This window comes from Elephas maximus, chromosome 4 (assembly GCF_024166365.1).
Source record: "Elephas maximus indicus isolate mEleMax1 chromosome 4, mEleMax1 primary haplotype, whole genome shotgun sequence".
Lineage (NCBI taxonomy): Eukaryota > Metazoa > Chordata > Mammalia > Proboscidea > Elephantidae > Elephas > Elephas maximus.
Window position 1 is genome coordinate 40,045,197 of NC_064822.1, and position 26,619 is coordinate 40,071,815.

Sequence of the window (26,619 nt, forward strand, 5' to 3'; positions counted from 1 at the left end):
CACAGTGAGGTTTATTCCAAGAAAGGGTTGGGAAGATGTAGCCCTTTGTCCGTGTGTGGTTGAAATGAAGCTATCTTCGTGCACTCGTATTTCCCTCAGGCACCGGCTTTAAATGCATGTATATTCTGCTTCTTGTGCTTCGCTACTGCTTTCTTCCTTGAGAGCCTAGAGCCACAGATGGCTCACTGAAGTACAGGAAAATGCTGATCTTTATCTGTAAGTATGGCTAGCCGTCCACCATCTGTCCAAGCAAAGTGTTTGTCCAGGGACTGATGGAGAGACTATCCAGAAGACTGCAAGAATGTCAGCCACATGTCACGTCAGCCACAAAAATGTCAGTGCTCAAAACAATTTATCTTACTCCACTAAAACCTTCAAGATGCTTTTTCTGAGACAATATAACAGTATTTTTTTTTTTTTTTTTTTTTTTACCAGATTTACCCTGGCTTGAGCTTCACTCTAAAGTTTAATAATTGGAGGGGAAACAATTTAGGATTCAGTTCCCGATTTTTAATTAAGTAGATCTGGACCCAGACTTATTGCTTGCTATGGGTTTATATTTTATATATATATGTATTAGCCAAAACCTTTTCTTTCTTTAAAGAAATAGCTCTTTTGTATGAAGTTTTTCCAATTTGGACAAGAAGGTTAGAGTGACATTTGTTCTCGGGCACAGGGAATGTCATTAGAGGGTGGCTGTAAAGATAAAGCTTCTGACACAACCTGACTGGTGAAGTGAGTGCTGATGGATGAGAGGTGTCCGGATGGTAGAAAAATGTGTCCTACCCAGGAAGGTGATGGATTTATAGTGCTGAACACCATTTCAAGGTTAACATGTCTTATTCCAGGGAAAAAAGTTTTAAAATATTAATATTTATCTCATAATCACAGAGTTATCCCTTGTTTCTTCTGTTATATCTGCTGCTGGTGAATTGCAGAAATAGTCATGTGACAATAGCACTGTTTTTTGGCAAAAGGCCCTTCATTTGTTAATATTCATCTTTACATTTTCCCAACAACATATATGCTTACTTTTCTGTTTTGCTATAGGAGGAGCAGAGGCAGTGTGCAATTGCAGTATGTCTAAACACTAAAGTGGGGAAATTAGAGCAATTATACCATTTTCTGCACTGTACAAACACCCACTCACACATATAACATAATATACTTAGTTCAATTATCTAAATGTTTTGGCCAGGATTATCTAATGATAACATCAACTCTCCATTTTCTTTATTCTTTGTGTACATTTTATGAATTAAGCAACGTGCCCTATTACAGTTTTATAAGTCAAACATGGTATTTGTGTGTGTATATTAGTGTGCTATTACCACGATAATGCTGTGTAACAAACCATTTGAAATTCAGTGCCTTATAACTAACGCATTTATTCTCATCAGTTATGATCTGCAGACTGGCTGACCTGCCCCTATTCCAGACTGCAGGTTGGCTGGGTTCAGGTCTGCTCCACATGAATCCACTTTCTCTGTGGACCAGCAGTTACCTGGAGCATGATCTCTTCATGGAGCCCAGGAGCACAAGTGGCCAAGCCAAATCATACAAGCACATTTAAGACCTCTGCCTGCTTCATGACTACTAATATTCCGTTGTCTAAAACAAGTCATAGGAACAAGCCTGAGGTGAAAGGGACAGAAAAATGCACTCAGCCCCTCCTAGTACCCTGCAAAGAGCGGGAGGGAAGACAGAGGGACTGAAAAATGAAGAATGGTCTGGTCTACCACTCAGTCTAGAGCAACCCAGGACAAAGATTTAAGAAGTCTCGTTCTTGGGTTCCCTAAGGGAGGCTGTATCTACCTTAGGACTATTATTATTTAAGTGTGTCTAATGGTACTCACTGGAGTCCTGGTGACACAGTGGTTAAGAGCTCAGCTGCTAACTCAAAATTCGGCAGTTCCAATCCACTAGCTGCTCCTTGGAAACCCTATGCTGCAGTTCTACTGTCCTATGGGATCACTATGAGTCAGAATCAACTGACAGCAGTAGGTTTGGTTTGGCTAATGGTACTCACTATGCCCAAGTACAGTTATCATTCTGCCCTTATTAACTTATTAAAAAAAACAAACCTGTTGCCGTCGAGTCAATTCCAGCTCATAGCAACCCTATAGTACAGAGTAGAACTGCCCCATAGGGTTTCCAAGGAGCACCTGGTGGATTCAAACTGCCAGCCTTTTGGTTAGCAACATAGCTCTTAACCGCCAGGGTTTCCTTATATATTTTTATCACTACTTATTTATTAACGGTTACTAATAAATTAATAAGCCCTGGTGGCGGAGTGGTTAAGTGCTAGAGCTGCTAACCAAGAGGTCGACAGTTCAAATCCACCAAGAACTCCTTGGAAACTCTATCGGGCAGCTCTACTCTGTACTACAGGGTCACTACAGTTGGAATTGACTCAATGGCAGTGGATTTTTTTTTTAATTAAAATATATAAGCCAAAAAACCCAAACCCATTGCCTTCAAGTCGATTCCGACTCATAGTGACCCTATAGAACAGAGTGGAACTGTCCCATAGGGTTTCCAAGGAGCTACTGGTAGATTCGAACTGCCCACTTTTCGGTTAGCAGCTGTAGCTCTCAACTACTATAGCTTGAATTTTTTAAAATGGTCTTTAATTTTTGAAGTTGGTATATTAATAGAATAACGCTTAGCAACATCATTTTCTTGTGTACAAAGTTTCAGCTCTTCATTGTCCCCTGGTACCTCTAGCCCAGAAGATGGTAATACCCTCTTAACTTCTCTCCTCTCCTCCAGCCTTATTCCCTTACATGTAAAATGCTGCTTTCAGATTAATTTTTAGATCAGACTTAATTAGAAAGTACATTCTGATCCTACAACTCCTGGAGGTGGGGTTCAAATGGATTTCCATAATTCACAGAATAATGGCTAAAGGCCAGATTCTATCATCTGGTATTTGAGACCCTTTGTAGAATAGCCCCACCTTATTTTCCTCATCTTAACTCCCATTATTCTTCTTTGAGTGCCATGTTGTTTTCTCAAACAGCATTACACTTTCCCAACCATGTAATATAAATTCTTATCAATTTATCTTTGGTCATTAGATTCTTTCAGTCTGGAATGGCTACCACTAATCCCATTTGTGGATCCTCACAAACTGGAGTAATTCCCTCTCCTTGTGAATTTCACATTTCCTGTATCTCTCTTGGCGTTTGTGTCCTGTATTGTGTCATCATCATTATTTATCTATATCTTGCCGCTGCTAATGGACTATCTGATCCATTCATCATTTCCCATTTCAACATTAAAGGTAGTTCCTTGAATATTAGAAAAAATATTGAGTAAACAAATAAATTTATCGATTCATCAATACCCTAAGTAATTGTTCTTCTTGCCTATGGATATCAATAAGTTTAAGTGGTTTCCTGAATTAAGAATCAGTTCACATTGGAATAAAGGCCATGCAAACTCAAACTCTTTAGTCTCCAGGTCTGTTTCATTCGAGCAGAATCATTGGCAATATGTGGTGCAGCACGGTGCGGTACTTACAGTTTGCAATGAGTGGTTTGTTCTAGAGGCTGTTGTTGTTTTTGTTAGGTGCTGTTGAGTCGGATCTGACTCATAGTGACGCTATGCACAACAGAATGAAACAACTGCCTGGTCCTGCACCATCCTCACAATCATTGCCATGTTTGAACCCATTGTCGAAGCCACCATGTCAATCCATCTCATTGAGGATCTTCCTCTTTCTAACTAACCCACTACCAAGCATGATGTCCTTCGCCAGGGACTGGTCCCTCCTGATAACATGTCCAAAGTATGTGAGGTGAAGTCTCGTCATTCTTGCTTCTAAGGAGCATTCTGGCTGTACTTCTCCCAAGACAGATTTGTTTGTTCTTCTGGCAGTCCAAAATTCTTCACCGATGCCGTAATTGAAAGGCATCAGTTCTTCTTTGGTCTTCCTTATTTATTGTCCAGCTTTACATGCATATGAGTATCCTAAATACTCTCTGTGAATATATCAGGGACTGGGCTTTTGAAAGCATTTCAATTCCAGGAATTGTGCAAATATGCTATAGTTTTACCTGATTTAGAACGTACTGATAAGGCAGCCTACTAACTAATGCAGCTACCCTGAAACCACTCTGCACATTTAATACACACTGGATCTGTAGTCAGAGCTGAGGAGGGCTGCCATTGTTTACACTTCCTGCCAAGGCCCAGAAACAAAGTCCTAGTGCCCCCTAATGTTGAAAGCAACCCTTTCATTGTTAGGATAAATACATGGAATAAGACAAGAGATGGAAGGCCAGTGCCTGTGAAATTTAACTTCGGAACTAGAATAGAAATGACCTTTATTTGTATAGAATTTCATAGACGCTCTCTTTGAACATTGTTTTGAGTACTTAAGTAAACCCTAGTCCCGCTGGAGCTATTTTGGGTTTCATTCACCTTCATTGTTTCTTTCAAAATTGTCAATACGTTTTTCTCCTTTTATGCTCTTCTTGCCTCATTTCTGAGACATCTGCTTAGGGTGTGGACTGGACAAAAACTAAATCCTATGTTCTGAGGCTTTTGTTCCATTTCTTATTCATAATACAGCATTTAAGCATCTTGAGAGCATTTTCTATTTCCCCTTGCAGTTTTATTTTGAATTATAAAGTTTTTATTTTCAATCCAGTAGACGTTTTCTTCTAATAAATTTCTCCCACAGTTTGCCCTTCTTTTGGAAAAGAAAAAATCAAATAAAGAATGTGGCTTGATGTGAACTAGATTGCAGTGTTCAGTGCCGCTCCAGTGCTTTCTACCAGACTATTGAAATAAAAGATTTGTTAGGAGCCAGTTTTCTTGGCGTGTTGGGTAAATTCTTCTTACGTTCAGTTTTCAATCTGATGGTGCTCATAAAAGTGGAACATGAAAGTAAGACATGTTCACCTTTTCCACCAGTTTTATTATGCAAAATACTTTATTTTGTATAAAATTGGATTTTTCAAGGATAGAAAAAGCTTTAATAAATCACATCAGCAATTCTAAAAATGCGTCTAGAAACAAATCAGGTTACCCACTTTTCTAAGCAACTGTGTGAGTGAGATTGAGGCAACTCAAGTGTTGGAGAAGGTCTTGGAGTGGAAATAAGTAATGAAGAAGCCAAAGTAAGTAGAAACACGTGCATAAGCCCACTGAAGTTTAGTGGTGGATCTGATAATGTTCATAAAAGTGTAACAAATACAAATTATATGCTTTTTAAAACTCTACACGTAAACTTTAAGGTGCATCCTATTTGGTCTGTATAGTGATGTGTCTCTGTTTTAACACAGGGCCTCAGCACGGATGTGGAGGTTATCTGACCGGTTCAAATCATACCTTTGCCACTCCTGATTCTGATTCAAATGGAAGATATGACAGTAATTTAAACTGTGTATGGTTCATAAGTGCACCTATAAACAAACTAATTAAACTCACCTTCAATACATTTTCTCTGGAGGCAGCAACTACTTTGCGAAGATGCTCTTATGATTATGTAAAGGTAAGGCTATTATATTTCTTAACAGATTCTACTAATCCCAGACTTTAATTTTAGTTGTATTCCAGTTTATACCATACAGGAAGTCCTGAAAATTGTGAGTGCTGCTTGTGTTTAAAATGACCTACTTTTCAATGATGCACTGTATAATATTATAGATGCTCTATCTTCCTGGTGAATTAATCTTTAATATAGATGACTCCAAAATTTTGTATGCCTTCTAACATTAGCTTCAAGTATCCCTGTCCATCTGTCAGTGCCTTGTCAAGAGAGGACTGATGGGAAGAAGGGTCGTGTGGAGAGTACCTTTGAAAAATCCTAAAAGAAATGACAATATTTGTAATGAAAATAACCACCCATTAGTTTATCTATTTCATAGGTTTATGTATTTACTTATGTTACCTTTCTATATGGACAACATATTAGTTCTGAAATCTCACTGACAGTGTATCAAGAAACTTCTGTATTCACTCAGCATAATGCCCTGGAGTGAACTGAGAAGTTTCTTGATTCACTATCAGTAAGACTTCAGAGCTAAGATATTGTCTATATATAAAGGTAACATGAGAAGTAAATATATAAACTTATGAAATTATGCTGAGTGAAATAAGTCAATTACAAAAGAACAAGTACTGTATGAGGCTACTATTATAAAAACTCATGAAAAGGTTTACATACAGAAAGAAACAATCTTTGATGGCTATGAGGATGGGGGAGGGAAAAACACTAACTACACAATAGTTAAGTGGTAAATTTGTTGAAGAGTAAGATAGGACACAGTACTGGGGAAGCCACCACAACTTGACCAAGGCAAGGTCTTGGGGGTTTCATAAACACATCCAAATTCCTATAGGGATCGAGTTACGGGGCTGAAGGCTAGGGACTATGGCCTTGGGGGACATCTAACTCAATTGGCATAACATAGTTTATAAAGATGTCCTACATCCTACTTCGGTGAGTAGCGTCTGAGGTCTTAAAAGCTTGTGAGCAGCCATCTAAGATACTCCACTGGTCTCACCCCATCTGGAACAAGGGAGAATGAAGAAAACCAAAGACACAAGGAAAAGATTTGTCCAAGGGACTAATGGAACACAAGCACCACAGTCTCCACCGCACTGAGTCCAGTACAGCTCGATGGGACCCAGCTATCACCACCAACTGCTCTGATTAGGATCGAAATAGAGGGTCCCAGACAGAGCTGGAGAAAAATGTAGAACAAAATTCTAACTCACACAAAAAAAGACTAGACTTACTGGTCTGACAGAGACTGGAAAAACCCTGAGAGTATGGTCCCCAGACACCCTTTTGTCTCAGTACTGAAGTTACTCCTGAGATTCACCCTTCAGCCAAAGATTAGACAGGCTCATAAAACAAAAGTAGACTAAATGGGCACAGCAGCCCAGGGGCAAGGACTAGAAGGTAGGAGGAGAGAGGAAAGCTGAAGGAATGGAAATGGGGAACCCAAGGTCAAGAACAGGAGAGTGTTGACATGTCATGAGTTTGGCAACCAATGTCACAAAATAATATGTGTATTAATTTTTAATGAAAAACTAATTTGCTCTGTAAACCTTCACCTAAAGCACAATAAAAAATTCTCTATTCATTTTTAAATGACTTTTTTATATTAAATTATTTTATTTGTTAGGCAATATTGTTTCAGATAACAAATGTTAAGTAGCATCAATCAATACTTATTTGCTGAGTTGGTACTATACTCTTGGAAGAAAAATAGCAAGTATGGCAAGATCTCTGTTCATGAGGAGGTTAAATCTGGTTGGAAAATTAAGGAATGACATGCAAATCAACAATAAACCTTTCAGAATAGTAAATATTTAAGTGCTAACTAATGCATTAGATATAGGCTTTGAGCAATGTGAAAGTTTAAAAGGAAGAAAGTTAATGATAATCTGGCATGATCAAAAAAGACTCCCTAAAGTGAAGGAGAGCTTATTCAAGTCAAGAGAGAAAGCATTCTACTCAAGGTAAACATGAAAAAAAAAAAGATATGGAAGTTGGAATGTGCATGTTCTTGGAAGAGTGAAGAGGCTGGCTTTATTGGAGCAGAATATTGCTAAAGAGTAACAAGAGGTAAGATTACCTAAGGGAGAAATACCCAGGTTACAAAGGCTTTTTTTGAGTCAAGCTAATGAATTAGATTTAAACAGCTGGAAATAAGGAGTGATTGAATATTTTCCAGTGTTGATATAATAAGAGCAGTATTTAAGGAAGATTAATCTGGAATCAGCATTCAGGGAGGATTGAAGGGAGGAGGGTCTGGAGTTAGGACTCTAGTGAGAGCTTCCTGTTAGGGAAGAAGATTCTTTTACAAAGGATGGGTGTTCAATACGATTAAATTGTAAATTAAAGGCCAAGAAACATTAAGATAAAGAAAAACTCATTATATTGGCTGGCAACCATTTTAATAAAGTATTGGGACAAAAGCCAGATTAAAGGGAGTTCATGAAAGACTAGTGATGATGATGATTGTCAATTCTGGTTGAATTCTTCTTTTCTAAAATGAGACCAAAATGGCCAGAACAGCAGTAACTGATATTCAAGACTATTCAAGAGCTACCTTGGTTTTGCAGGGAAGTAATAAGCTGCACAGGCAGTTTGGGAATTCAAACCCAATTTTGCCACCAGATACATTTTCAAATCTCCCTCAGGCTTCATCAGTTTGTTAAAATTAAAAAAAAAAAAAAAATCACATAATAGTACGTACCTTGCAAGGCTGTTTTTAGGATAATGTGTACTAGAGTATTTAGTACTGTACCTGACACATAATTTGTAAACAAATTTCCTTCCCCTCTTTTTTCTTTACAGTAATTCCAGATGGGCATGGAGGCTATGGTATTTCCTTTTCTTAAAATTTAAGGAACAATTAATTTATATATAAATTCTTATATGTTTAAATTCCTATAAGATGTTTTGGATATGGTCTCGCTAAGAGAAGCATTGATTGGATTTACTCTCAAGACCCATTTCTATGAATGTGATTTGATAATGTCATTAAAACAACTAGTACTTTTCTCAGTTTCCTCAAGGTGTTCAGGACAGAATCAGCAGTATCAAAAACAAGGAGTTGCTTTCCAGCTTCACAACAAAATGTCTTTTTTCCAAAGAAATTCTGTTCAGATATACTCTTGTTTCCCCTCTTGGGAAAATAATTTCTCTCAATTGGCAACTTTTCCAACTTCCACTAAACTGGCAGATTCAAAAACCTGTCCTCAGAATGTGAATTTTCAGGTATTTTTATTAAAGGGATCCCTGGTGATAAATGGGACATTTGATTCCTTTCAGATTGTTTCTTAGATATTATAATCAAATCACTTTTAGGAAAGCTAAGTTTATTTAATTAAATTCTACAAATAGAAACATGCCAACTCCATTAATGGTTCGTAATTACGTTACTATCATTTTTGAAAGGGCTGACTTGGAGAGTTATTAAGGTAACTACAGTATTTAGTGAACTCCGTGTTTCATGGAGCAGTTGCTGTTGAAATTAATGCCACTTACACCATCCCATAATGAGTTACTTGGCATTATTATGTGCCAGGCATTGTACCCGGCACTGGAGCCATGGAAAGTTAAAGATATGACCCCTCAAGGAGTTGTCAATAAAGTGCAGGAGATTGACATATAAGCACATAAATTATTATGCAGCATGACAAGAGCAATAAGTATGAATAACATAGACTAACACAGCAGAAGAGGGGACAATTGACTCCACTTTGGGTTCAAGAAATGCTTCCTAGGGTTTTAAAAAATAAATGGACATTTACTTCCATTTGTAAATGGATTTACTCTCAAGATCCATTTCTGAGTGTGATTTGATAGTCTACACAGGAACAAATTTTCCCCCACAAAATGTGGAGGAACATCATAAAAGCTTGCTTCCAGTGAGAGGCAAGGAGTGGCTTCAAGCTATGAGCTCCGAGCTCCTCCGCAACAAAGACTGCTCAGTTCCCTCACACCAGTTCCCCAATCAGCTAAGTCACTCCTGTAGGGAGCAGTGAATGAAGTGGCAAGCAGGGGTCAGGAGTATGACCTTCCTCTGCTGGAAATATGGCCCCTTGCTAACATTTTCCAGGTTTTCTCAACTCAGTCAAGCCAGGTGCTCCTTTTAATAACCAATATTTTCTAATGCTTCATTTACCATCTGGAGTGAAACCATCTACAATAAAACCTACCAATATATATAATTTCAAGAAAGTCAATATAATATACTGACATAAAAAGGAAAGTTACATAAAATAGTGTGTACTTCAATATATAAATACGCTGACACCACTGCACTATGTCACATAATAGTCAGACTCTCCCCCTAATATATGGACTCATGCTGGATGTATAAGTTCAGATTTAGAGTAACACGGGTAGATTGTATTCACAATTCAAATGCCGACAGCAGCAAAACCAGCTGTAACATGAATTTCCAAAATGGTGGGAAAAGTCAAAATAAATAGTTCTAAACAAAACAGTCTTCCATCAACTTACATGGTAATTGTTTTCCTGGAAATTCTGTGCATATTAAAGCTGTGCAAACGTATTTTTGTGTTTACAGAATAGATTTAGGTTCTGGAATTAAAAAAAAAAAAAAACCAACGCTTTTTTCACAAATGTCTGGCAAGACATTGAAAAGTCATGTGGGACGTAGAATAAATCTTCACTTTGCAGAACTGCCCCGTGAACCTCAGGATTGGGTTCTGCAGTGTGGCTTCTAACCACTAAATGCCAGTTATAACCCCAAGTTATTGTGATGACACAAGAATCACCACAGTTTTGCAAAACACTGTCTAGGCATGGCATCGTCCCCATTGAAACCTCTGCCTTAACCCATTGGGTTTGTGTCTGTGGTCAGCTGTTTGGAGGAGGGGCTGTCCATCTTTGGGAAGGAAATCAACAATCTATCAAGGCGTACGGTTCCTACCTTTATGATGTAATTCCAATATTCATTCATGCAGTCAATCAATAAGTGTTCGTTTGAACACCTACTGTATTCCCATGAGTCAGAATTGACTCGACGGCAATGGGTTTGGTTTCTTATTTTTTTTACTATATTCCAGATACTGCTCCAAGTACTGGTGGAAACATTGAGGTGAAAAGCACCCACAATAAAGTAAAATTTCTTGCACACTCAGAGCTGGTCCTAACCATTGTTTCTTTGAGGCTCTTCCTGGGACCTTCACTGGGGACACATATGAGTTTTTTAAGAGAATGTTCTGAAATAGGTCAGAGTTCAGTCCCAAACCTCAAAAATCACTCGCTATTCTCTTTTCCGTCTCAGGTTGTACCCAATCATGTTGTCCACCACGAGTCCATCAGCGATTCTGCAATAAAAGAATTCGTGAAGCTACTCTAATAAAATGCAATATAACGTAGAGATGTCCCAAATAAGAACATAAAATTCCCCCATTATCAAAATCCCAGGGAAACTTTAAAAGATAAAGCCCTAAGGAAACTAATATTTAAAATTATTAAGTTAAATTTGAAAAGGCATAAATCCAATAACCGAATCTATTGCCCTTGTGCATAAAAAGTGAATAGAAATTAAGATCCATACACTTCCTTCCCCTCAGTTTCTTCCACTGTTGGATAAAGTGTAGGATCTTGCAACAGTTGTTATCAGGGGCTGTCTTCCACTAAAATGTTTGTTCAGTTTCTTCAGGACTTTAGGTAGTTTCTAATATGCTTCACTATTAAAGAGTTTCAAAAGTTGAGAAAGCACAATGTTCTTCAGAGCACTGACCCATACCCACAAGACTCAGGTCATACATAATTCAAGCTCCAGGCCTAAACCAGTTATCTCAGGCAGCTACGCTCCCAGAATGCAATACTGAGCTGCAGCTGATTGTGCAGGTGCTCAGGGCACAGTCCTAAAGGCACATTTATATCATAGTGTGTATATGATCCTTGCTTCATCGGACAGTACACCACCTGCACAATGTTATGGAGCCACCCTGGGAGATACCACTGTAGATACTTAGTATTATCTGAGAATGGGGGAGCAGGTAGACAAAATTTTGGCTTCAACTATGATAGTAGTCCAGGCAGCCCATGTCAATTGTCCAGAGTCTACAGTCTACTTCAACTCATTTAGGAGAAATCTTTTTGGGGCAGTAAAAGAACTCATGAAACGCCAGCTCAGGGTGGGGCATATATGTAATTCCCTTCCGTCTGTCTAGCCCCGGCTTCTCCTCTTGTAATCCTTCCTTCACACCTACCAGTTATCTATTTAAAGCCCAAATCAGATCTTATTATTTCTATAGGTAAAGTCCCAGCTTCCTGGTATACAAGGGACAGTATGGTTCCAATGTATTTTTCCAGTCCCTCTCCCTCACCCTAATCTCCAGGGCCAGAATTGTTGAGACATGCCACGCATTCTCTGCTTTCGTGACCATCCATATCACGTCCAGCGTGGCTGGGATGCTCTTTCCTTTTTGTAGTTCTGGAAGACTTCTATGTACTTTTAAATACCAGTTCAGATGTCTGTGTAAAGTCTTTCCTGACTCCACCATCTGGGTTCCCCTAGTACATTTCACGTGCCTTTATTCTTTTATTGTAGCACTTATTTTTATAGTGTATATAAACAACACACGTGTGTGTGTATATACATACATGTACATATATATCTGTAACTACTATTACTATTACTATCAGGAGCCCTGGTGGCACAGTGGTTAAGAGCTATGACTGTTAACTGAAAGGTTGTCAGTGGTTTGAATCCACCAGCCACTCTTTTGAAATCCCATAGGGCAGTTCTACCCTGTCCATAGGGTTGCTATGAGTCGGAATCAACTCCACGGCAAAGGGTTTTTGGTTTTGACTACTACTATTGCCATCGAGTTGATTCTGACTCATAGCAACCTTATAGGACAGAGTGGAACTGTCCCATAGGGTTTCCAAGGCTGTATATCTTTACAGGAGCAGGCTGCCACATCTGTCTCCCACAGACTGGCCGACCTTTCAGTTAGCAGCCTAGTGCTTAACCACTGCCCCACCAGGGATCCAGGTATATGTTTAATTAATAGACCTCCCTCTCCCACTACTCCATGTACATCATGAGAATACGGAGAGTGCCTTATGCATCCGTGTAGAAATAGGATTTAGCACAGGAACATGACACATAGTATACAGAACAAAATACTTGCTAATATGAAACTGCTAATAAAGACAGCAATGATTATAATAAAATTCTAACTCGTTTACCAGAAGAAGAAAAAAACCCAAAAATACATGACCTAAAACTTGGCAAATGTATTCTCCTGTAAAATTAGGAGGTTAGATTGGAGAACTTAAGCCTCTTCTGGCTTTAATGTTTCTAGAAACCCACTGCCATCGAGTCAATTCTGACTCATAGTGACCTACAGGGCAGAGTAGAACTGCCCCACAGGGTTGCCAAGGCTGTGATCTTTACGGAAGCACTGCCAAAGCTTTCTCCCGTGGAGCAGCTGGTGGGTCCCAATGCTTTAGGCCAAGTGCTTTAACCACTGGACCACCAGGGCTCCAACTTTACTAAAGTTATGTTTCAGTAGGGAAGACAGTGCCATCTAGTGGTAAATTATTTTTTCTTTTGAAACTACTGTTTTTAACTATTTCATGGTGGAGCCCTCGTGGCGTAGTGGTTAAGTGCTATGGAGCCTAAGGTTGGCAGTTCAAGTCCACCAGCCACTCCTTGGATACGTTATGGGGTAGTTCTACTCTGCCTTATAGGGTTGCTATGAGTCGCAATTGGCTCAGTGGCAACAGGTTTGGTTTTTTTGTTTGTTTATTTCATATATTCACAGCAGCCCTGTGAATATATGAAATAGTTAAAAACAGTAATATACGGTCGCTATGAGTTGGAATCAACTCGACGGCAGCGGGTTTTGTTTTATGTCATACATTACTAACATTTTAAAGGAGTGTCAGTGGTCAGTCGGCAGTTGGAATCCACCAGGTGCTCTTTGGAAACTCTATGGGACAGTTGTACTCTGTCCTGTGGGGTCGCTATAAGTCGGAATCGACTCAATGGCAATGGGTTATGGGCCAGTGGTCAAGGCTATTCTGAGGCTTCTGACACACCACAGTCCTGTTAATTCAATATTTGGAACTTTACAACTATAGATACTTGTTTCAGAAATACAGTGACGATTCCTCAGCTGGAAAATCTTTGCTTTTTATTGATGTGTTTGAGCAAAATCCAAGCATCAACTATTTCAACATGTGTTCGCCAAAAGCTACTATGTTCTGCCAGCACCCAGCAGTGAATAAGTCAAAGCCTTCCCCACCCGTGGTGCATACATTCTTGTTGGAAGAAACAAAAAACTAAAAAAGGAAATAAGCATAAGCACATAAGATACTTTCCGATTATAGTAAGAAAATGAAATAGGATGATGTTGGCAGAGGACAACACTAGATAGGCTTGGCCTCTGTGAGGCTGAGCTAGGATCCCATGCCAAGAAGGAGTCAGCTGTTCAGAGCAAAGGGTGCTCCAGGTAGCAATAGTAGCAACGGCAGTGGCCCTGGACCAGGCAGTGTTCTGGGATGAAGAAGTTACAGAAAACAGGTGAGTGGAGGGTGGTCTGAGAGGAGGCAGAGGCCAGATCAGGGAGGGGCTTGCAGACCATGTGTAGAGTTTGGGCTTTATTATCAGTGCAGTGGAGCTTCAGGTAGAGCATCAGGCATAATCTGACGTAGGTGTGCAAGCACTCAGGCAGCTGTGCGGAGGATACCGTGGCTACTCTGAGGAAGTAGGTCTATTAGGAAGATGTTATAACGGTAAAAGTGAAGGCCGATGGTGGTAGCAATAGGGATGGAGCCATTGGGATAAATTTGGAAGGTAAAGTGGAGTAGATGTGGGAGTTGAAAGGACAGAGAGGGGAATCAAGGATGGCTGAAGTGTTAGGCCTGAGCCATTTACTGAGTTAAAGAAGGCTTGGGGAGAACAAGTTTGGGAGGAATGAGGAGAGGCAGAGAGGAATGAAAGCACTTATTCATTTATTAAATATTTATTAAGGGCCCTGAATGTGCCAACAGCTTTCCAGAAAGTAGAGACGTAGGAGTGAACAGAACAGACCGCAATCTGTGCTTTCATGGAGCTAGTATTCTCATCAGAGAAGACGATAAATACGTTAGTAAATTATTATATATGTGGAAGTACATTACATTATATAAAAAATAAGTACTCTGAAGAAAAATAAAGCAGGAAAGGGGAATAGGAAATCTTGGGATAGTTTACGTTGTAAGCAGGGTGGTCAGGGAAGGGCTTACTGAATCAGCCTGAGTAAAGACCTGAAGGAAGTAGGCGAACAAACCATGTGGATATACAGAGGAACAGCGTTCCAGGCAAAGGGAACAGCAGATGCTTCGGCCATAAAGCAGGAGTGCACCTGGTTTGCTCAAGAAGCAGAGTGAATAAGCAGGGAGACAGTAAGAAATTAGGTCATAAAGCTAAGGGCTGGGAGTGGAGAGCAGAGTCTCTCGGGCCTTGAATGCTAATGTCGTGGCTTTGGTTTTTATATTGAGTGGGTGGAAAGCAGTTAGGAGGGTCTTTGGTAGAGCAGCAACCCAGTCTAACCTACAATTTAACAGGAAGCTCTGGCTGACATGTTGACAGCAGACTAGTGCTGGGCAGAGTCAGGAGGCTCCTTAAGAGGCTGCAGTGATAATCCCAGCTAGAGACTATGGCACCTAGGATCAGGTGGTAGCGGGAGAGAAGGGAAAGGTAGTCACATTTGGGTATATTTTTAAAGAGGGAACAATGGACTTGCTGACTCAAATGACCCATTTAAAAAAATCGTATGTTGCTTTCCCAGTGAGAAAAAATAGGCATCATACCAGGTTTTACTAGAAAATCTTATTATAATAAAATCAATTCAATAGCAATTCTGTTCTTAAAACAGCTCTAAGAACCTCAGTGTAATGACCCTTAATCATGACCTGTGCTGACTTCACGATTTCATGCAAACTACAAGAACTAATGAGCTGTTTTTCTTTTCAGCTGTATGATGGGGATAGTGAGAATGCCAACTTGGCTGGCACATTTTGTGGTTCCACTGTACCCGCTCCTTTTGTCTCTTCCGGTAACTTCCTCACTGTTCAATTTGTCAGCGACATAATTTTAGAAAGGGAAGGATTTAATGCTACATACACCATCGTGGACAGTAAGTAATTTGAGGCATTTTTATATATTATGAAATACATGTGTATTTATATATTACAAAGAATTCTGTGCTCAATGTTAATTACTAAGCTCGGTATTAATTACAGAACTTAATGTCTATTACTAAACTCCATGTTAATTACTCTGCTTTTAATCCATGATCGGGAAACCCTGGTGGTGTAATGCTTAAGTGCTACGGCTGCTAACCAAAAGGTCAGCAGTTCGAATCCACCAGGCACTCCTTGGGAACTCTATGGGACAGTTCTACTCTGTCCTGTAGGGTCGCTATGAGTTGGAATCAACTGAACAACAGGTTGATTTTAACCCATGATACAGATTTGGTACAATTCTTCATTAAGAATATATACTTTAAATAGCATCCTTTCCTTCATAGAATGATGTAAATATAGCTCCCTTGATCTGGGAGGGTAGGAAAAACAGAGATTTAAATATTGTCTGTGTGATGAAACTTGGGTGAAATGTCTTCTAAGCTGCTTTTTCCTAATCTCCTCAGGGCCTTGTGGGGGAACCTATAATGCAACTTGGGTCCCACAAAGTCTCTCATCGCCAAATTCCTCAGACCCAGATGTTCCATTTTACACCTGCACTTGGGTCATTGATGCCCCTCCACATCAGCAGAACAAGATAACTCTGTGGGCTTTGCAGCTTCACTCGCGGGACTGCTCACAGAATTACTTGGAGTTTCAGGACTCACCAGCGGTAATAATTGCAGCATGAATGACATAGTGATCTTTTAACTAGTATTTTGAAAAGCACTTGAAATAATGAGGGCATGATTAAATAAATGTTCAAGTTACTTGCAGCATAACGTGTTCTATAAGCCTGTCCAAGGCCTTCCATACAGACATGTTAAGGACCTTGGACTTGGTCCTGTAGGTCAGCAGCTCTCAAACTTTGGTATATCAAAGAATCACTGGGTGTCTTGTTAAAAGTGCATGTCCCTGAGCACCACCCTCAGAGATTGCTTCCCCCAAGAATGAGCCATTAATGCATACTTTTGATGAGCACCTCCGGTATTCTGACACCGGTGCTCCATGGGCCATGCTTTGAAAAATCTGTCTGTAGTTAGTGGGATCTGTGTATACAGTAATTAAAGGTCAGTGAAGAACACAGGGAGATCAGTCACGAGGCCATTTGGCCCCAGTCTAGTGGGGTTAGATATATGGAATGCACAATAGAAAGAGAAAAACGGCCGTTTTGAGGTGATGAGTATGAAGTACCCATGTGATGAGATCTTGAGCAGACAGTTGGAGGTGAAAGTGTGAGGTCGACAGAAGACTTGCAGATTTGGACGCCATCATTGCACAGGTAGGCAGTTGAAATAATGAGATTACAGGAAAAATCTATAAAGTGAAGAGTCATGAACTGAGGGTAGATACCTGGTGAACACCAACTTAACTGTATTGTGTCGCTGCAGTCTGGGGAGCAACTAATCCGCCCCAGTTCATCCCAAGAGTGTTGTGTTCAAACCCTGGTGTGTGCAATAATAGAGATTCCAACCTATTACCTTCTGAGGTTTCCAGGTACTCCTCATTATAAGTCCAGGGTTCCCTGAATCACATGTAAGTCTTGGTGGGGAGAGAATAAGCCATTCTGGTTGACTTCAGTGTGAAAGCCTAAGAAATGCTGGCTGCTGAGTAGATGCCAGGATTACTTAGTTTTGTCCAAAGCATGAACACTGAGATAAATCCTAGGCTTCTGTGGTGGCCAAGATGCCAGGTCATCATTCCATTGGTAGTTTTCATGACGAAAAGTTCCCCAGTGGTGCCCTTACTGAAGGACTTGGAGACAAGTGGAAGAAAGCCCTTTGTGTTAAAGTTCTTTTAATTTCTCATTGCTTTGTGCTGCTTAGACAGTGGAAATCAGTGGAAGGACACCTAGCTGGGCACAGAATTGCTATTTACAGGGTACACGGAAGCTCTGGAACATAACAACAGCTGAATTGCCCTCAACTAAGACCCAATATTTGTTATGAATGAATAATGTCATTCAACTGAATGAATAAAAGGAAGAAAACAGGGTTTCAGCCTGGGTAGGTAGTGAAGGAAGACAAGAAGCTGACTGATGGGCTGGGAGAAACTGGAACCCTCAATGTATCCAAGAGTAGAAAAAGAAGATATAGTTGGAAGATGACGGAAGAATTATGTGATGGAGACATTACAGATGATGACAAGGCCTATCAGGATAGCTGGCATTGGGGGTGGATAACCACAGAGTAGAGATGAAAGCCCCTGGTATTAAGGAGTGCAAAGTTGGGATGCTTAATGGATCATCTATGAAGATACTGAAACTCCAAAGGTTACGACAGGTATTACAGGCACAATTGGCCTCAAATGCCCTACCTTTGTACAAATTATTTTTTACAGAAGAATTGACTGGTGTTAGACCATATTTATTCTATTCTGTTGACAGGTGATGAGGGCTGCCTGGGGAAGCAGGGACCTCATTACAGGCACCCACTGCCTTGTGGGATTCACAGTAGTGCCAAAGGCCCTGGTTAGATTTGCTAAGGGGTATCAAGGGCCAGCTTGGGGGAGTAGTGATGGAGTTAGTCTTCTGGAGTCCAGGACTGTGAAAAATGCTCTTGGAGGAGAACTGTAGTGAGCTTGAATGGCCTCGATATGTTCAAAGCAACGGTCAGGCCTTAGTTACAAAGTAGCCTGAGAGAACCGGGGTCTTGGTTTCAGAAGGGAAGTGTTTGCCTTGTAGTTTCAGCAAAGACTTGGTCCTCTCATCTTCTGCCTCTCAGGGAATGTGGGACATTTGCCAGTTTCAAGTCCAATCTGTGTCTTGTTGCAGAGTCTTCCATATTAAGCCCTTCGAACACTATAACTAGTTTCTATGCTGAATAATTCAGCCACACTTTTATATGGTAAAACCTGTGAGAGCCGGAACTTGGCATGAAGGCCTTGTTTTTCCAGGTCTCACAAGTTTTCCACCTTTGACAGGGTGTGGCCACCACTTTTCTGTCACTCTAAATTTAGTGGAAAATATTTGGGTTTTCCTTCTCTGGCAGGATAGCTTACATAGGTTCCAGCTTTCGCAGGTTTTACTGTATATAATTTAATTGATGCTAAGCCCTATTCTCTGTTGAAACTAAAACTACTGTGATTTGGCTTCCACTCCACTTCAGAGTAATGGAAATCCAGGAATCCGGTTCTGTGGTGGAAACATTTCTGCTGTCCCGGCATTTTATTCTTCTGTGCGTACTGCAATCGTCGTGTTCAAAGCTGAAGTTTTTAACAGAAACTCTAGAGTGGGTTTCACCTATCAGATTGCAGGTAAGCCTCAGAGATGCATCTTTTGTTCAGAAAAACTGTCTTCATTACAATTATTGCCAGAATTGACTCCTGTGAGGAAATTATGGTTTGTTAAGAATAAAACACACCCATATGAGATAAGACTCTTCCCTAGAACCCAGGCTCAACTTAGTAAATTACAAAGGTTAGTTTCTGAAAAGGCAAAGCAGATATAGTATTAACTGAAGCATCTAGAACGTCAGCGTATTCTTCAAGTCTCATGTAAAAATAGGACACCAGCTATTTGACTAACAAGCCATTTGACTAAGCCTAGGAATCACTATATATATGTGTGTGGGGGGGGGGTGGTGTATGCACATTTATACCTTTATTGAAATATAATTCGCATATCATATCACAATTCAGCCAGGTAAAGCGTGACATTCAATAGTTTTTAGTATATTCACGATGTTGGCAATCACTATACTTTAAGAAATGATTTTGTTAAAAACCAAGCGTCCCTGAAAGGGTTGGTTGGTTACTGTAATTGAGAAATTTATTTCCAGAGAACACTTTATTTAATGCACATTTTGAGCTTGATTAAAACTGAAGCTGCCTTTGATTAAAACAAGCGGAACTACTTTGTATATTTTTGCTAAAAATGGTAAAGAACAATGATTTGCCAATTCAGTCAGAACACATAATTCACTAAGGAATTTCAACAGAAATCTTCATGCAAAACTCTATCTTGGAGGTTGAGCCTTCATTAGGCTCTAAATGTCATCCTTCTCCACTTCGATATGATCAGAAAAATGCAGAGAATGCTAGCATATTCGTCGTCCAAAGAGAGTGTGCCTATTTCATATCTCACGTGGGGGTATTTTATGTTAACCAGCCAGTACACTGTATTTGCTATATGACCATTTACTTCACCTGTAGAGGTCTCGATTGTTTCAAAGGTAAATTAAGAGGCTGAATTCCTTTATTTATAACATTTGTTCAAATTCTAAAGTTATTCCTGTCCAGTTCAAAGAGCATTAAATATTTGAAGGCATGCATTGATTATGAATATTTTTTTTCCCTCTAAGGTTGCAACAGAGAATATAATAAGGCATTTGGCAATCTGAAGAGCCCTGGCTGGCCAGATAGTTATAACAATGACCTGGATTGCACTATTATTCTCACAGCGCCACAGAATCACACTATTTCCCTCTTCTTTCATTCATTTGGAATTGAGGAGTCAAGCGAATGCACACATGATTTCTTGGAGGTAACATGCATTTAAATATCATCTAAATGAATCATTTGAAGATGCTAGACTTTTCATCTTTTATACTAGTTGTATACGGATCTACTTATTCATTTATTCCTTAAATATTTTTACTGGGCACCTTCTAGGTCCAGGCACTGGAAAGGCAATAGGAAGGCTATGCAGGGAGGCTCAGAGTCTAACAGGAAAGACAGTCAAGGAACAGACAATTACAACACAATGTCAAAGATACTAACACGGTTAGAAGCACCCACACATGGAGATACCACAGGTCAGCGTTGACTCAGTGCCAGCTGGTTTGGTTTGGTTTTTTAACTCAGCCTTGGAGACTGAGAAAAAGCTTTTTTTAAGGAGGTAACGTTTGAGTTCAGACGTGAAGGGCCAAAGGGAGGTCCAAGCACAAGGTGTGGATTTTGGAGGTAAATTATGGCACCAACTTTAAGAAATGTGTTTGGTGTGGAGATGCTGGCATAAAATGAAATGAAATTATACTCTTTGCCACTGAGTTGATTCCGACTCATAGTGACCCTACAGGACAGAGTAGAATTGCCCCATAGGGTTTCCAAGCTGTAATCTTTACAGAAGTGGACTGCCACATCTTTCTGCCGCTGAAAGGCTGGTGGGTTAAAATTGCCAACATTTTGGTTAGCGGCCAAGCATGTAACCACTGTGCCTCCAGGGACCCTTTATACTAGTTGACCTAATTTTCCTGAAGGCTACATTAAATTTGGGGCATCTTTAATACTCTTTAAGGAATGACGTTGCCTTGAACAAGTGTTTTACAGTTGCGGGAGCTATATTCTGACCTTTCCTTCTCAACAACCACTAAAGAAAAAAAAAAAAAAACAGTTGCCATCGAGCTGAGTCTGACTCTTAGCACCCCATGTGTGTCAGAGCAGACCTGTGTTCCATAGGGTTTTCAGTGACTGATCTTTTGCATGTAGATCACCAGGCCTTTCTTCTGAGGTACCCCTGGATAGACTTGAACTGCCAGCCTTTCAGTTAACTGTTTGCACCACCCAGGATCTCCTAACCACCACTATAAGTGTCTAAGTCAGACATAGAAGCAACTTTGCAGTGTACCTGCCCTCCATTGGCCCCCTCTCCACACCACACTGAAATAACACACTAGGAAATACGCCTTGTGCAACTGGAGTGCGCAGAACCATGATTCTCAAGTTCTTGCACCTTCTCCAATACTGCCTGAATAAGTCCCTCTATATCCTGTCTCCACCACTCACCTGTTAGTTTGTCATACTGTGGTGGCTTGCATGTTACTGTGATGCTGGAAGCTATGCCACCAGGATTTTGAATACCCGCAGGGTTACCCATGATGAACAGGTTTCAGCTGAGCTTCCAGACTAAGACAGACTAGGACGAAGGGTCTGCTCATCTACTTCTGAAAAAATTGGCCAGTGAAAACCTTAGGAATAGCAGTGGAACGTTGTCTGAAATAGTGCTGGGAAATGAGCTACTCAGGTTGGAAGGCACTCAAAATACAACTGGGCAAGAGCTGCCTCCTCAAAGTAGAGTCCACCTTAATGACGTGGATGAAGCAAAGCTTTCAGGACTTTCATTTGCTGACATGGTATGACTTTAAATGAGAAGAAACAGCTACAAATATCCATTAATAATCGGAGCGTGGAACATAGGCAGTATGAATCTAGGAAAATTGGAAGTCTTCAAAAATGAAATGGAATACATAAAGATCAATATCCTAGGCATTAGTGAACTGAAATGGACTAGTACTGGCCATTTTGAATCGGATAATCCTATGGTCTGCTATGCCAGAAATGATAAAATAAAGAGAAATGATGCTGCATTCATCATCGGGTAATATGACTATTATTCAAATTTAAGCACCAACCACTAATGTCAAAGATGATGAAATTGAAGATTTTTACTAACTTCTGCAGTCTGAAATTGATCAACTATGCAAACAAGATGCATTGATAATTACTGGTGATTGGAGTGGGAAAATTGGGAACAAAAAAGGAGGGTTGGTAGTTGGAAAATATGGCCTTGGTAATAGAAATGACAAGGGAGATTGCATAATAGAATTTTGCAAGACCAATGACTGGTCATTGGAAATAACCTTTTCAACAACATAAATGGCAACTATACACGTGGACCTTGCCAGATGGATAAACACAGGAATCAAATCAACATTACATCTATGGAAAGAGACAATAGAGAAGCTCAATGTCATCATTCAGAACAAGACCAGAGCCCACTTTGGAACAGATCATCCATTGGTCATATGCAAGTTCGAGCTGAAGCTGAAGAAATTTAAAACAAGTCCAAGAGAGCCAAAGTGCAACCTTGAATATATCCCACCGGAATTTGGGGAGCATCTCAAGAATATACTTGGTGCCTTGAACACTGATGACTGAAGACCAGATGAGATGTGAGATGACATCAGGACATAGTACATAAAGAAAGCAAAAGGTCCTTAAAAACACAGGAAAGAACGAAAAGATCGAAATGTATGTCAGAAGAGACTCTGAAACTTGCTATTGAATTTAGAGTAGCTAAAGTGAACAAAAGAAATGATGAAATAAAAAAGCTGAATGGAAGATTTCAAAGGGCAGCTCAAGAAGATGAAGTAAAATATTATAAGGAAATGTGCAAAGACCTGGAGATAGAAAACCAAAAGGGAAGAACATGCTTGGCATTTCTCCAACCAAAAGAGCTGAAGAAACGATTCAAGCCTTGAGTTGCAATTTTGAAGGATTCTATTTGGAAACCCTGATGGCATAGTGGTTAAGTGCTACAGCTGCTAACCAAAAGGTCGGCAGTTCAAATGCACCAGGCGCTCCCTGGAAACTCTATGTGGCAGTTCTACTCTGTCCTCTAGGGTTGCTATGAGTCAGAATCGACTCAACAGCAGTGGGTTTTTTTTTTTTTGGGGGGGGGGGTATGGGCAAAATATTGAATGATGCAGGAAGCATCAAAAGCAGATGGAATGAGTACACAGAGTCACTGTACCAAAAAGAACTGGTCAACGTTCAACCATTTCAGGAGGTAGCTATAATCAAGAACTGATGGTATTGAAGGAAGAAGTCCCAGCTTCACTGAAGGCAGTGGTGAAAAACAAGGCCCCGGGAATTGACAGAATACCAATTGAGATGTTTCAGCAATGAATGCAACACTAAAAGTGCTCACTCACCTATGCCAAGAAATTTGAAAGACGGCTACTTGGCTAACCTACTGCAAGAGATCCGTATACATACCTGTCATGGCTTGAATTGTGTCCCCCCAAAAATATGTGTTGACTTGATTAGGCCATGATTCCCAGTATTGTGTGGTTGTTCTCCATTTTGTGATTGATATAATTTTCCTATATGTTGTAAATCCTAATCTCTGCCTGTGGTTAATCAGGCAAGATTGGATTATGTTGAAGAGGATTAGGGTGGGATGTATTGTGCTTTCTCAGGTCACATCCTAAGCGTGGCCTGCACCATCTTTTATCTTACAAGCAGGAAAAGGAAAGGGAAGCAAGACGAGAGTGGAGAGACCTCATACTACCAAGAAAGCAGTGCCAGGAGCAGAGCATGTCCTTTGGACTTGGGGTTTCTATGCAGAGAGGCTCCTAGTCCAGGGGAAGATTGTTGAGAAGGACCTTCCTCCAGAGCTGACGGAGAGAGAAAGCCATACCCTGAGCTGACGCCCTGAATTTAGACTTCTAGCCTACTAAAAAAAAAAAAAAAAAGCCTACTAGACTGTGATAAAATAGATTTCTCTTTGTTAAAGTCATCAACTTGTGGTATTTCTGTTATAGCAGAACTAGATAACTAAGACAGTATCTGTTTCAAAGAAAGATGATCCAACAGAATGCAGAAATTGTTGAAAAATATCACTAATATCATACTCAATTTTGCTGAAGATAATTCAAAAATGGTTGCAGCAGTACATTGACAGAGACTGCCAGAAATTCAAACCAGAGGACATGGAAGGAGGGATATCATTGCTGATATCAGAAGGATCTTGGCTGAAAGCAGAGAAGACCAGAAAGGTGTCTACCAGTGTTTTATTCGCTATGCAATGGCATTCGACTGTATGGATCGTAACAAATTATAGATAACATTGCAAAGAATGAGAATTCCATAACACTTAATTGTGCTCATTCTGAATCTATACATAGGCCAAGAAGCAGTCATTCAAAAAGAACAAGGGGATGCCACATGGCTTAAAATCAGGAAAGGTGTGAGTTATGGTTGTATCCTTTCACCATATTTATTCAATCTGTATGCTGAGCAAATAATCCAAGAAGTTGGACTGTATGAAGAAGAACTAGGCATCAAGTTTGAAGGATGCCTCGTTAACAAACTGCAATATGCAGATGGCAAACCTTGCTTGTAGAAAACAAAGAGGATTTGAAGCACTTACTAATGAAGATAAAAGTCTACAGCCTTCAGTATGGATTACACCACAACATAAAGAAAACAAGAAAATCCTCACAACTGGATCAATAAGTAACATCATGATAAATGGAGAAAAGGTTGAAGTTGTCAAGGATTTCATTTTACTTGGATCCACAGTCAACACCCATGGAAGCAACAGTCAAGAAATCAATGCATTCTAATGGGCAAATCTGCTGCAAAAGACCTCTTCAAAGTGTTAGAAAGCAAAGATGTCAGTTTGAGGACTAAAGTGCACCTGACCCACGCTGTGGTATTTTCAATTGCATCATATGCATGTGAAAGCTGGACAATGAATAAGGAAGACCGAAGAAGAATTGACACCTTTAAATTGTGGTGTTGGTGAAGAATATCAAGTATACCACGGACTGCCAGAAGAAAGAACTAATATGCCTTGGAAGAAGTACAGCTAAATGCTCCTTGAAGGCAGGGATGGCAAGACTTCATCTCATGTATTTGGACATATTATCAGGAGGGTCCAATCCCTGGAGAAGGACATCATGCTTGGTAAAGTAGAGGGTCAGTGAAAAAGAGGAAGACCCTCAATGAAATGGATTGACACAGTAGCTCCAACAGTGCGCTCAAACATAGCAACAATTCTGTGGATGACCAGGACCTGGCAGTGTTTCGTTCTGTTGTACATAGGCTTGCTATGAGTGGGAATCTACTCAATAGCACTAACAACGCAACAACATGTCCTTTCAGGTCTATATCACATACAGAGTTTGAGTAGGAATATTGCAGTGGTGTTCACAGAAAGAAGATACTATGAATGAGCCCTCAACTGATGTAGACACCATGTATGGAGCTCAGCACTTATATTTTGCCATGAAAACCTCAAAGCTCACTTGTCTGTGTTCTTTGCAAACTGTGCGGAGAATGTATTCATTCTTAGGACTTGTGTATATAAAGGACATGGAATTTCTCTTGAATATAAATCTAAACCTTTCCTAATGCTATCTAAAGGGCTTATTTGCTTCACGTTAAAGAGAGTCTTCTAAGGTACCCAAGAAGCTTGTTTTCTACTCTACACCTGATATGGAATTTTATTGTTCCAGAAAGCTCTCTCCTGTAGAATAAATCTAAGTCCTTTGTTAATGAATATCCTTAGTCTATAGCATAATAAGGGGCATTGGTGGTTCAGTGGTAGCATTCTCAATTTTCACGTGGGAGACCAAGGTTCGATTCCTGGCCAATGCACCTCGTAAATGGCCACCACCCTTTTGTCAGTGGAGGCTTGCATGTTTCTATGATGTTAAACAGGTTTTAGCAGAGCTTCCAGACTAAGATGGACTAGGCAGAAAGGTATGACAATCTGCTTCTGATTCTGACAATCAGTTAACAAAAACCCTATGGATCACAGTGGTCCTGTTCACAACTGATCATGGGGAAGGCACAGGACCAGGCAATGCTTCATTCTATTGTGCATGAGATCGCCATGAGTCGGGTGTTGATGCTACAGGAGCTAACAACTTAATAAATACCCAGAGGAAGATCATGTCTTCTTCATGGGGAATACTTGCTATCATAGGAAACTAGGAGGAGATGCATACAGCAGGGAATAAATGAAGAGACAAATACAGTATGGTTTGTGCCAATCAGTGTATTAAACTCACCTTCGTGCCTCACCCACCTTGGATATCCAAACTTTTATATGAAGTGTAAAGCAGAAACTAGGAGTAGAGTGGGGTATGGAAAAAAGGCAGAACAATCCCGTTAGGTCCATGTCACTGTGCAACTACTCTTCGCTCACCTTCAGCCCGAGGTGACTGTTACTGAGCAAAGTTAACATTTGCCATTTGCCTGCTGGCTGCTGGGAAATAAACCCTAGCCTTTAAGTACTGGAGGATGAGAGCTGCTCCTCATGGCTTTCTTTCCTTATCCTATCAAATGGGTCTGAAACTGTCCAATAAACAAAGAAAGGAAACTACAATTTAGGCTTTTAAAATGTAGCCAAGTCTGTTTTTCAGTGGGAAGACTGTGGACATAGTTTAGTGGCAGCCAAACTAGGAAGCTCCAGGATT

General features: G+C 40.1%; 1 protein-coding gene across 1 annotated transcript in view; it reads left to right on the forward strand.

Moving 5' to 3' along the window:
• CUBN (cubilin) overlaps nt 1-26,619 on the forward strand; it is a 341,241-nt gene that overhangs the window by 307,761 nt on the left and 6,861 nt on the right. The window contains exons 60-64 of the mRNA XM_049881914.1: nt 5,295-5,503; nt 15,483-15,645; nt 16,159-16,364; nt 18,799-18,946; nt 19,993-20,174. Coding sequence (XP_049737871.1) covers nt 5,295-5,503; nt 15,483-15,645; nt 16,159-16,364; nt 18,799-18,946; nt 19,993-20,174 — 908 coding nt within the window. The remainder of the gene's footprint in view (nt 1-5,294; nt 5,504-15,482; nt 15,646-16,158; nt 16,365-18,798; nt 18,947-19,992; nt 20,175-26,619) is intronic.